Source organism: Talpa occidentalis, unplaced genomic scaffold (genome assembly GCF_014898055.3).
Source record: "Talpa occidentalis isolate TD23 unplaced genomic scaffold, MPIMG_talOcc4v2.1 talOcc4.13, whole genome shotgun sequence".
NCBI lineage: Eukaryota > Metazoa > Chordata > Mammalia > Eulipotyphla > Talpidae > Talpa > Talpa occidentalis.
In genome coordinates, this window is record NW_023601322.1 from 8,898,045 (window position 1) to 8,910,469 (window position 12,425).

Here is a 12,425-nt window from a genome sequence, read left to right on the forward strand (position 1 = left end):
CAGTCTCTGACCTTCAGCGCAAAACAGTGGTCAGAGAATGATGTGACCACTGCAGCCATCTGCAGTTAACAGCAAAACACCGAAGGATTAGTATTTGCTTCTTTGATGTGTGGGCATGCATTCCAAGTCAGAACTTGGTGGGAAGAAAATTGCCAAGGCCATGGAAGTGCAGAGAATCCTTCATGCCGGGCTCCGTGTGTGGATTCACTCAAAACTATACCGATGCCACGGCTCCCAAAACCCAGAAATGAAGATACGAGTGAAGAGAAGACGGAAACATCCAAGAGCTGTTATCTGTACTGTCACATGGCCTCTAAGGTTGCCTGAGCCACTGCTGCTTTTCACATCAGAAGCACAAACACAAATTACATTCTAATTCCCACACACCATATTAGGTTAATTAAAAAAATCTTTTAATTAATTTACCTAGCTAAAAAGGAGTAAAAGAAAAATATATTTGCTAAGTAACATCTTATTCCAAAATCATAAGAATATTCTAGTGATCAGGTCATTGAACACAGTCACTTTAGAAAAACTAACACCTTTTTCTTCAGGAGATGCTGTCTGTGGTGCATATAAAACACAATTCTGAACAAGAATCAAAGAGGAAGAAGCTTTACATTATTGGGGAAATAAGCATTTTAGTTTTCACCTTTCCATCTATGAATCTATTTTCAGAAACGTGGTGGAAAACACCACTTTCCTTTACCTTGCTGGAAAGCTCTGAAGTCGGTTATAGGCCATGTGGAGGATCTTCAAATGAGGGTGTCCTGTTAACAAGGGCACACACTTGTCTGTGAGGTTGTTGTTTGTCAAATACAACTCCTGCAAGATGCTGTTCGTCTCTTCAGAAAGCGTGGCTGGAGGGAGGGCTTCCAGTTTGTTTGCGGACGCGTTCAGGAATCTCAGGCTACAATGACAAAATGCAACAAAATCCTGCTGATAAGCCAGAGCGCTCATCCGGAATCCTGAAGAAATCGAGACATTTTCTGATTTCTACCTGGCATGTGGGAAACTGGGTTTAGAAACATGAATTTAAAGATAGGCCCCTCACAGCGGTTGAGCGCTGGGTTGCGAAGCTGCCCGCAGCCTCTGCAGCGCCGGTTCGATCCCCGGCTGCTCCCCGGCCAGCGGAGGAGGGTCCCACATGGTGTGCAGACCTCTCCTGCCGCCCGCTGCTCCCCTCAGCAGTGTACTTCGGTCCTTCTGCCTGCTCTGCTCCCTGCTCTGGCTTTGGTGAATTCTCTCACCCTCCTGCGCTTCTGACTGTACCCAATGCTTGTATAAATAAATAAATAAATCTTTAAAAAAAAAAAAATAAAGATAGGCCCTGGTTTTCGCACTCTCTATAGGAAACACAACGGCTATCTATCTATCTATCTCTCTACCCATCTATCTATATGTGTGTGTTAAATACAAAGAGATAGAAATTAATTTTTATGGAAGCACAAAGATGAGAGGAAGTGCTTGAACGAGCTCTTAGAGTAATAACAAAGCAGACCTTGCATCACAATATAACTAAATCACCTGTGACTAATTCTGTTTCAGTATGATATCCAAACCTCCTTTTACTGACATATTCACTAGTGTAGGAAATGATGTGTTCCATATTAAAACAATGGAATATTATATAGCAGTAAAATGAAAGACCATGAACACATGCATGAAATGAGGATAAAACTCACAAAATGAGTGAAAGAAGCCAGGCACAAGAGCATACAGTGCATGGTTCTACAGACTTCAAATTCAGGCAGAGTTCAGAGGTGAGAGGTGAGAGAGGGGCAGTGTCTAGAGAGGGCTTACAATTTTTTAACATGATAGCCCTCTGGCTCTTGATCTGGGTGCTGGTCACAGTGTATTCACTTTGAGAAAATCCATCCAGTGCTACACTTAGGATTTCACCCTTTTTTTATATTTACATTATACTTCAATAAAATTTGCATTGAAACAAATAAGACAGATATGCTATCAGTCACTCAGTGACAGTGAATGGAGATAAAACAAAAGAATGTTTTTGTACCTAGGATATCTAAAATTGTCAAAAACAGTGTAATCCTTTCATGATTATTATGAAACACAGTAATTATGCTTCACAATGCAAAATGCAAAACTAGAGAACTGAAATCTCAGTCCTTGCAGGAATCAGGTTCCAAATCACTGGGAAGGGAAGTAGAGGGGAGGGGGAGGGGAGGAGAGGGGTTGGGGAGGGGAGGGGAGGAGGAGGGGAGGGGAGGGAGCAGAAGGGACGGGCAGCTGGACAGATGACCCTCCCACTTCACAGTTGGGCCTCTGGTGTGTGTTCCGTGGTGAAGCTGCAGTGCCTGGAACATGGAGGTTCTTCACCCAAAGGACACACCTGCTGTAGTTACCAAGGTCCAAGTCGCCATGGCACCTGACCTAGATCTCCCCTGTAAATGGCCTGCCATTCTCTTGTTTCAAAGGCACCTGGGTTTGAAACTTTCAGCATTCAATTCAGGACTATTCAGCCAATCTGTATATGTTTGGGAAAAAGTATACAATTTTTCTTAAAAAGGAAGAATATGGAATACCAGGCACAGGTATTTTTAATCCTGGATAAAAAAAACACTTTATATTCAGGAGTCATCACCAGGGCTGTCATGCCAACCTCTCAATCCACTAATTTAATACTTTCCAATCCTGCAACCCCCACACACTTACTTATACACCCCCACCCCCCAACTCCACTACTATCTGAGGAAAAGCAGCTTCCCCAAAATAGAACATTTTCCATTAAAGAAACACGTATTCCGTTGACATTTTTTAAAAAAGGAAGTTAGAAAAGGGCTGCACAGACCATAAATAGTCATGGGAAATTATAGTCGTGTGTGCTACAGAGAAGAAAATAAAGGTCATTCAAGCAGTTTCTGAAATGGTTTTGAACTAGGAAGGAAACCAGTTTCAGCACCCTAGTTCTTTATTTTTATGAGCCTGTTTCTTTAGGTTCCATTTATATCAACCTGATTTTAAAACCCTATTAAGAATTTCTTCAATGTAAAATTAGAAAATATGAAAAATTATTGCGCCCAAAACCTATTGACTGGGACTTGCTGGGAAACCGACAATCTCATTCAAACACAATTCTCTAGGAAATACACACTTACGGACACATGAAATGAAAAGGGAGCAGAGAGAAATAAATTTACAAATGTTTTCTGATTTTTATGCCAGAAGAGGGATTGTTTGTTTTGAAAGGCAACAGACTGACATGAATGCTCATCTAGAAAGCGTGAGAGGGACTGAGACACCCAACTGTGGTCAGAAGGGAGAACAATGTCACAAGAGATGTGCCCTGCATCTTGCTGAAATCTACTTGTACTGAAGGAGCCCTATACTCCTGATGGGGCATGAAGAGGGAAAGAAATCATCCTATTGCTCCAGGAAATGAAACTTAAGTTGAAACTACATGACTAGTTCCAAAGGATTTCATTTGAACTTACTAAAGCCTGACTGAATCATCTTGTTAATTAATGGTCAGAGAGCAAGCAACTGGACTAAAAAGATTTTTTATTATAATGGTCTCAGGAAAATTCAATTCATCCCCATCCTCTTAATAAAACACATGTTCCACAACCTCTCAATGTTTTAGCAAGAGACAAATTTAAATGGCTTAATGGTCTAGGTGTTGTACTTCCACTAGAATGAGTAACTACTTCAATGTAGCACTATTTCTCTGGTCTGGAAAACAGTTTTATTCAAGAACCAGCTTGGGTAACCCTGGTCCTTCTTTTCAAAACCTCCAAAGAGCTAAACCCCTAAAGCACCAAGTTTGGTCTCAACTCAATATGATGTGATAACCTCCTTGCACTTCGCCCTCACAGATGTTTGTAATAACTGTACACAATACTGTTTCATGTGCCAAAAGATGTTTCATCAATATAACCCTTGTCACCATTCAACCCTCTTCTATTAACTAGAGAAAAAGCAGTATCATATCACTGTTTTCTTTCCATTTCTAAGATACCCTGCAGAGATTGCAACTCTTTCCTAATTTCTATTTCATCTAATTCTCCCTTTATCCCAGAGATGCACCCCTCATATTTCATAGGAGATAGAAATAAAAGCTGAGAGAAGTCATATCATTTGGCAATGGTTAAATAATGATTAATGCCAGAGTCAGAAATAAAATCCAGATCTCACCAATCTCAAGTGTTCACTATTCCCCCACACACCTCTCCAAAATTCAATTGTAAAAATAGTCACAATAAGACATTTTCCTGAGGACATTTCTGTAGTCCCAAAAAGGCTGGGGTGGGGTCAAGGAGACCGCCTGCTGGGCAGTGTGAAGACCACGTGTGCACAGCGCTTCGAACCCCATTCCTAAAATAACCAATAAATAGCACAGCACTCAAGAACCTTTCTGAACAGAAAGTACAAAAGTCAGAGAAAAAAACACTCATATATGGCTCCTGCCCTAAAGCACTTGAAAAACTACCCACAACTCAGTGAGACAAATGCAGTTCCTGTGTCTTGAGCAACTGCTCTGTTCTTTGTTGGCACATTCTGTCCATCTGCTCTGGCTCATCTTAGTTTTGTGGTTCTGTTTTTGTTTGCTTTTCAGCAATTTCTAGCACACCTGTAAATTTTACAGTCAAATTCTGTCCCTGAAACAAAGTACCGGATTTGGTAGCACAACAGATTTACCTACACGTAGACACTCCAGGTGCCCTGCATTTAATTAATTTTTCTGGAGCTCAACACTGGGACTCGTATTCTATTAAAAATGTAAAAGGTTAAGACCCCCCAGCCAAGCAAAACGCTTCTATTTTAGACAACCCCTTGATTTCTGACCCCCAAATCTTCCAAAAGTGTCAGATGCTCTAGTTTCCTTATCATCTCTCTTTATAACACAGCACTTCTAACAATTCCATCTATCCCTGAGGCTAATAGCTCTTGAAGCCTTTTGAACTCTTCATGATGGCAACCAGAGTATAAACTATAATTTATACCCAGTACAGATGCAACATAAACATGTACACTGAAAAAAAGTTTTATGAAACAATACTTAACCTTATTGAATCTCACAATGATATTTTCTATCCCATTTAATTTTTCAAAGTGCTGGTAAAAACTCATGGAATTAAGGTCACATCCCACTCATTACTTTGAAAAAAAGAACCACAATTATTATCTAGCAACACCACCGAATAGTGGAGATTGTAAGCAAAGAAAAAGCACATATAGTCTAACAGAACCCAGACATTATTTTGGAAGGCCTGAAAATCTGCCTGGCTGGTATAATATAAAGATAATTAGCCTACAGAATACATGAACAAAAGTTATATATAGATGCACGAATTGTTCAACAAGAATTCAAAAATAATTTATTTTTAAAATTAAGTATAATTAAAAATCAATCAACAGTGATTATAAATTAATCTACATACCTTATTCCAATCTCACCAGTTACCATCACACTGATGTCTTCGAACTGGTCCAGGAACCAACCCTCCTTAACCTCCTCTAATAGTCTTACTTGTCTCATACGACCTTGACACTTTTGAAGAGTGCTAGGTAGTTATATGTAGAATGTCTCCCAATATAATTTTGTTTGATGCTTTGTTCTCATTAGAATATGTTTGGCAAAAGTACAGAGAAGTGAGGGTGTGTCGTTCTAAGTGCCTGGCCCTCCACCTGAAGGTACACGCTTCTCAATTTCAATCCCCAGATGTTCTTATTAAGTAGGGCAGGATAAGGCCTCCAAATTTACAGAATTAAGAAGTCTGATGATTAGCCAAGTTGAATCACTAGAAATAAGGACCAGGAATCTGCATATTTAGTAAGTAATCCATGGGATTCTGGAGGCACTCTGAGAAACATGGTTTTATTCCACTGTTTTGTTCCTCAAAACACCAGAAGTTCACCAGATAATTCTCTTCACTTAAAAAAATAGAGTAGAATATTTAGCTTTCCAAAATGCCAGAAATATCTGTCTTTGCCAAAAGGCACCAGTTGTAGTGGTCAATCAATCACACTCTCCTAAATTCTCTTTTCCTTTTTAGTACCCTTGATATTTACCCATGTTCTGTCTGAGTCATGAAAGCTTATGGTCTATAATATGACTAATACTCAGGGGATATTTAATAATTGCCATGCACTTCATTTGCACATACATGCCCCCCTCCTGAAAATACCTGGTGCTGCTCCAAACAGGGATGAAGACAGACACTGGTGTTCATCCACAACAGGAAGCTGTAACTGCCCTTCAGAAGATTAGTTATGGCCTTGTTTAATTAGATTAACCTCATCAGGCCACTGAATGAGCGTGTGAGTGCAAGACGGACAGGGAGTCAGCCATTGCCAGGGTTTTAGGAAGAACAGGAGGATGGAAGAACCTCAACCATACCCTCTGGTGACCCATGGGGCACATCCACCCCACCCCATGCCGATCTGTTGTTGAAAACTGGTTATCGGAAACTCTTTTGGGATTTCCTTCAAGAAGATACTCAACTCTAAGTAAAAAGAGGTAAGATGAGAGATGTAGGCCAACAAGATACAGATGAGAGTATCTGCCAGTTTACCCCACAGAACCCAGCCCTCCCCTGCTAGTCAGACAGAAAATCACAGTGAACTTAACAACATATGGTCCATCAAATTTCACATCTGTCTATAGTTTTTAAGCTGCCAGTGAAAAAAGCAAGTCAAAATAAACAAAACTCAAAAATGAATATGGACAACAAACTCATAAATTGAAATTGTTGATTCAAGACTTAAGAATTTTAATAAAGTTGGTCTAAAGTTTAACGTGGAAGATAAAAACATCACTAAAAGTCATCTACTTTAAAGCAGAGTCCCCTCTGTTATTTGGCTGCCGAAACTTTCCTGATATCAGGTACAGTAGATTAATATATAGCATTCTAGAGCTGTAATATTTAACAGAAAATATTATATAATTAAAACCCTGCCATTAGGATTAGCAGATGAGCTCTGGCACTAAAGAAAAACTTCTGAGAGTCCAAGTTCAGTCTTTTGCTTTGCAGCCAATAACTCCTTTATTTTTTTCCTGACAGTCTCTTGAAGTTTCCGAGCTTAAGTTCTACTACAACACAAACAGCATTTTTAACTTACAAAGACCTTAGCTTTAACTTACAGAGGCTTTTTCCTTCTTAGCATAACCAAACATGGAACAAATAATAACTTATTACCACAAAAAAAATGAAAAAGGAACATCCACATATTTTTGAGGCTTGTATCCCAACACAAATTTAAGGAGAATTGGATAAAAGTTTCATTTGTCAAACACACAGCTATGTACCGAACAGCAAAAAAGTGTTGTCCAAGAGCCTAAATTAAAATTAACTGTACCATTTTTCTTTTTATCCAATCAAGCCTATCTTTTATTATGGTTTATTGTGTAACTCTGTCTTACCTCGTAAACTTCTAGAGGGTCAACTCCTATGTTTTCTCAATCCCCAACAGCACCCAGCACAATGACTTAAAACTTAGCAGGTCAGTAAGAGGTTGTTGTACTGAACTATGTAAACAACAACAAATAACCACTGAAATCACCTGCAAGGAGCTTGTCACAAGAACCCCCTTTAATATTCTAAACTTCATATTTTCTGGGTTGACCTGCTCTTACAACTGTTCAGTACTAGTTCATTCTTATCCCCAAAGCTCATTAAAATAAATAGACAATATAACTACATATCCCTGAATGCAAATTATGCTTCAATGAACAATATTTAGGTAGATAAAACCTTCATTATTTACGTTTTGGAAAAAGGGGTAAATAGAAGTATTAACTCTTTAAACAGTAGTAGTTTGATGAGGATCATTATAAAATGTTGTTTCTCATCTTTCAGCAAGCAAAATAAATACAAGAATGACATTTTTAAAAGAGCTAATCAATTTGCCCCACCCCCTTTACCACCCTACCTGGCTGAGAACACCAAACCTGGTAACATTTCATTCTGACTCATAGTCATCAGATGAGCTGCTACACTGTGCTGAAGAGGTGGCTATTATATTGGTTGGAAAACAAAGTTACTGGAATATGCCTTCTAGAAGCTTTCTTACTTTTGCCTTTTTTTGGTCATCTGTGTTTCTCTCATCAAAGTAGGATGCTTGCCCCTTCTAATTCATCCAAGAAATTCCCCATGACAGAATGCATGTAGCCTAGTTTTCCTCCTCCCAAGAAGGGCAGTTGCCAATTCCCCACAATAGCCTCAATTTTCCAAAATGCAATTCACTCTAGATATACCTGTCTACTGGGACTATGGGAGTTTCTGCCTAAATTCCTTAGCCCACGCTATTAACTCAGCTTATGCTGCTCTCTGTGATGGCAACGTCTTTTTGGTGGCTCAATTCAGGTACTAAATTTTCCATGTTGTGTTACCAGAAATATTCCAGTTGGGGAATATAAAAATAAAATTTATTTAAAAAATAAATAAATAAAATAAAATAAAATCCATTGCAGCAATTTGCACTTGGGAAAAAAAAAAAAAAAAGAAATATTCCAGTTCATACAACCCTCCCTTTTCCAATTTACAGATTCCATTTGGGAACTGTATAAAATACACAAGACAGGAAAACCGAGACTCCATGACCTACACAAGGTCACAAAGGCAGCATTTCATGCAGTGGTTCTCAACCCCAGCAGGCAGCAGAATCACCTGTAAAACAATTCATGTTATTGTTGCCCCACTGAAATCCTGGAAACAAAGCTCCTAACCTATACTCTGAGCTCCCTCAGGGATATATTTTCAGATCTGCCCAGGCACCAAGGAAACTCAACAACTGCTTACTGATTGCTTCTGGAGCATGAAAAGTCTATGTAGACTTGTCCTTTTAAAAACAAATCCTCAGAAATGAATAAAGAATGAGTATCCATTGGAGAGTTCCAGTGCGAATCACCTACTCTATTAGCGATGCATTTATCAGACTTGGGCAGATTTAGAAATGGCTTTATCTCAAAGGCTCTAAAACCTAAATCCATCAATGTGCTTGTACAGATTCAGGGTAGACCTGCAGGAGAACAACTGAATTATCATTATAAAACTGCATCCAATTTTTGCCTTATGAAAGAGAACATAAGGTTGCAATATAACTTAGAATTCTCCACAGGGGAAGAATCAAATCCTATAGTATTCATGACAACAGAAAGCACTTGTCTACAGCTGCCCACGTGTTCCACCATGTTCTTTGATATGAATGCCAAAGCAAGAACAAGTCTTTAAATGATCTTGAAACAATGCCATCTGTCAGGGGAATGATAGAGCACTGGTCAATTACAATAAAACAATCCCACTTGCTTCACAATCCCATTATTTCTCTGCAATTTTTCCAGTAGGAATTCATGGTAACTTACATTAAGCACAGAGAACAAATGTTGTTGTTTTTTTTTTTTTTTAAATAAACAAAACAGTACAAAAGAAGGAAAGGAGAGCTAGAAATGTTCTCTGTCCTGATAGGTGACGGTCAGAGGGTATGAAACAGATGAAAAAATCCACTGAGCAGTACACCTAAGAGTTGTATACTTTTCCTAATAAGTAACATCTTGATAAAATTATTTTTAAAACAAACAGCCAGCCCGAGAGTGAAGGTAGTATTTAAAATTTCTTACAGTTTCTATTGCTCATTAAGCAAATACTTCTTGAAGATCTTGCTTTTTTACTCTAGGCGCGGGCAAGATGCTGAGGATAAAACTATAATGAAGACATATTAACTGGGCCACAGAGTTTATAGTCTGAGAGTGGGGACAGACAAGTAGACAAGATGATAATGCAGCCTGTGACGAGCACTGAAACAGGAGTCAGTTTGGGTGTCTGACTGTTTGGGACAGCAAGGGTCACTGGACTGTTTCACCCATGAGGAGTCACACATGCTAAAATAGACCTCAAATTTACTTCCTAGGGCAAAAAGATCCATCATCTCTTCCTTCCCGTGGAGAAGCACAATACTGAACTTAAGCTTTTTGTCTTTATCATGAGTTAAATCCTTCACACTCTCTGAAGTTAGGTCCTTCATATTGCTCTAAAGCTAGGGTTATGCACTCAAAATAAACATTAGCAGAAGTCAAAATTATTCAGAGCACCAGGCTGGGAAGCATTTTAGTAAAATGCCCAAGGGCCCTGAAGCAAACAAGATGTTCCAAAGCCAGTCAGCACTCACAGTCACTTAAAGCTTTCTGTAAAGAAGGTTCTCCATGTGGCAACTCATGACAGAAAACCAATTTTATTTAATGTTTTAGCTAACTTTCACACAATGCAAAACTGTATCTTTATATACTTAAAACAAGTTATTCTGTTTGTTCAAATGTAAATAGTGTATTTAAGTGGAAGGGGGAAACCAGTGGTAAAGGTAAGAAGTGGCCAAAACAAACAAGAAGCTAAGCAAGCTCTAGGAAGAGCTATGTCGATTACCCCAAGTAGCCGAAAGAGCAGAAGACGCTCAGACCGTGAAGCCTGGAACAACTGTCACACGTTCTGACCAGGTAGTGACTGGTCACATCACCCTGGCTCTATGCCTCCACTCCACAGCACGTGCTGATGTACTACTCAGCTCGCATCTCCCCACAGTGGGGAAATTTATGAAGACTCTACAGGATACGCCTTGCCTCCATCCCCCTACAAAATGGTCAGAGAGGTAGCTGACAAAAGCATTTACTTCATGAATCCAGGATAAGCAGACAAGCAGAAAATCCATAAAGATGGTGTCAGGTCCTATAAATCAGGATGCCAGTGAGGGTGCATTTCACAACTCAGAGGAATAAGCCCGACGAGGGGCGCTCACCTGTCGGCCTTCATCAGGAGGCTGGGCGGCAGCTCCAGGAGCTGGTTGTGCTGCACATCCAAGACCTCCACTGAGGTCCTCTCCAGCCGCTCAGGCAGCCTTGCCAGCTGGTTGTGGCCTGCCAGGAGCTTCCGGAGACTACTGTTACAGAGCAAGCTGTGCAAAAAGGGACAAAAGACAGGAGGCAACTTACTTGGAGTCCATTTGGGATAAAGACGAAAAAAGAATAAAATACTTAAATTCTCTCTTCAAAAACCAAACTCACTCAAAGCAACTCTGAGTTTATTTCAGCATAAGCTCAAACATAGAGCTGTTTATATGTCAACTTTTCATACTTTTTTTATAAAAGAGAGGGAATACTTATGAAAAAGAATAGTTAATAGAGAAGTTCCACTTAGTGAAAGAAAATAAAACAAGTTTCACTGAAGTAGATACTGAATCTTCCTAGATCCCCAAGGCATGCCATACAATGGTGTATGGTGCTCAGGGCAAGGATCGGGTCTTGTATCGCCTGGAATGTGATGTGGCACAATTGTCCCCCACAGGATCAATATTACATAATTTTTTTAAAATTTCTCTCCAATTAAGTTTTCACAAATGCCAGCTGAGAAAATGCTATATTTTTCCTTAGTGGCATTTCGTAGTCATAAATACTTCTCCCTTTCTTTATTTCCCTAAGTCTATATATTTTTGTTTGTTCTTCTGTTTAATCCTAGATTAGAGACTCTCTCATAAAGATAATAGAGTGTACTTAATATTTATTTCGAGCTGTAAAGAGACTTTTGGAAAATTGTTTTTCTTCTATGAGTTACCAGAACTGCAGCAAATACGAATACTTGCTAATCGAATGGAAATCTGCCACTTCTGACTTCTTCAACAGTTGTAGAAAATAAAATGGGCTCTGGGCTTAAACACAGAATTATGGGGACTAGAAAAGTGATGTTACGATGCATCAGGATCATTTTGCAATAAGAATTCATTTACACTGCTTGTCAAAGAATGAGGTTTCCTTACCCACCATTTGGCTAACTCATTGATGCCCAATGTTGTTATAAATCACTATACTATATACTTACAGTTAGAACTCTGGATATCAAAACTAGATTCTTTGCTAACAAGGACACTAGCAAACTGTCTCAGTTTTGTGATGCCACCGGCCACCACTAAAGATATCTGACATGACAGACTTTGCGGGTTTAGATTTCAGTGTGACAAGACAGATTACCCAGCCATTCAGCCAATTGCCATAGGGAAACAGTCACTCCAACCCAGTAATTCAGCATTTGGTTCACAAATTTTACTGTTTTCCTGGGCTTGTGTACAATTTAGGATTCTTAGAAGACAGAATGGGGTTACTTTATACCTACACACACACACTTTACCTTTAAATAAATAACTGAAAGAGGGGATAAAATCTTTGCCTTGATTTTTCCAAATAAAAAGTAGATTTGTTGATGACAAGTTAAGAACTGAATAATAATTATTTAGCTAGCTTTATTAAATTATTTTGAATACAAGCTAAGATTCAAATAACTTAATATTTCTACTTCTAAATGTTATTATTCTGTTGTCAAACTTCCTCAAATTACTTAAAGATTTAATATTAAATTAACTTCTAATGAATCACTGAATATTAGATCAATGATACGGATGATACAAAATTTGCAACTAAA

At 38.9% G+C, this 12,425-nt stretch overlaps 1 protein-coding gene across 1 annotated transcript in view; it reads right to left on the bottom strand.

Moving 5' to 3' along the window:
• Positions 1–12,425, bottom strand: part of PHLPP1 (PH domain and leucine rich repeat protein phosphatase 1) — a 195,871-nt gene that overhangs the window by 25,347 nt on the left and 158,099 nt on the right. The window contains 2 exon segments of the mRNA XM_037509673.1: positions 710–910; positions 10,753–10,908. Of these exon segments, the coding sequence (XP_037365570.1) occupies positions 710–910; positions 10,753–10,908 (357 nt within the window).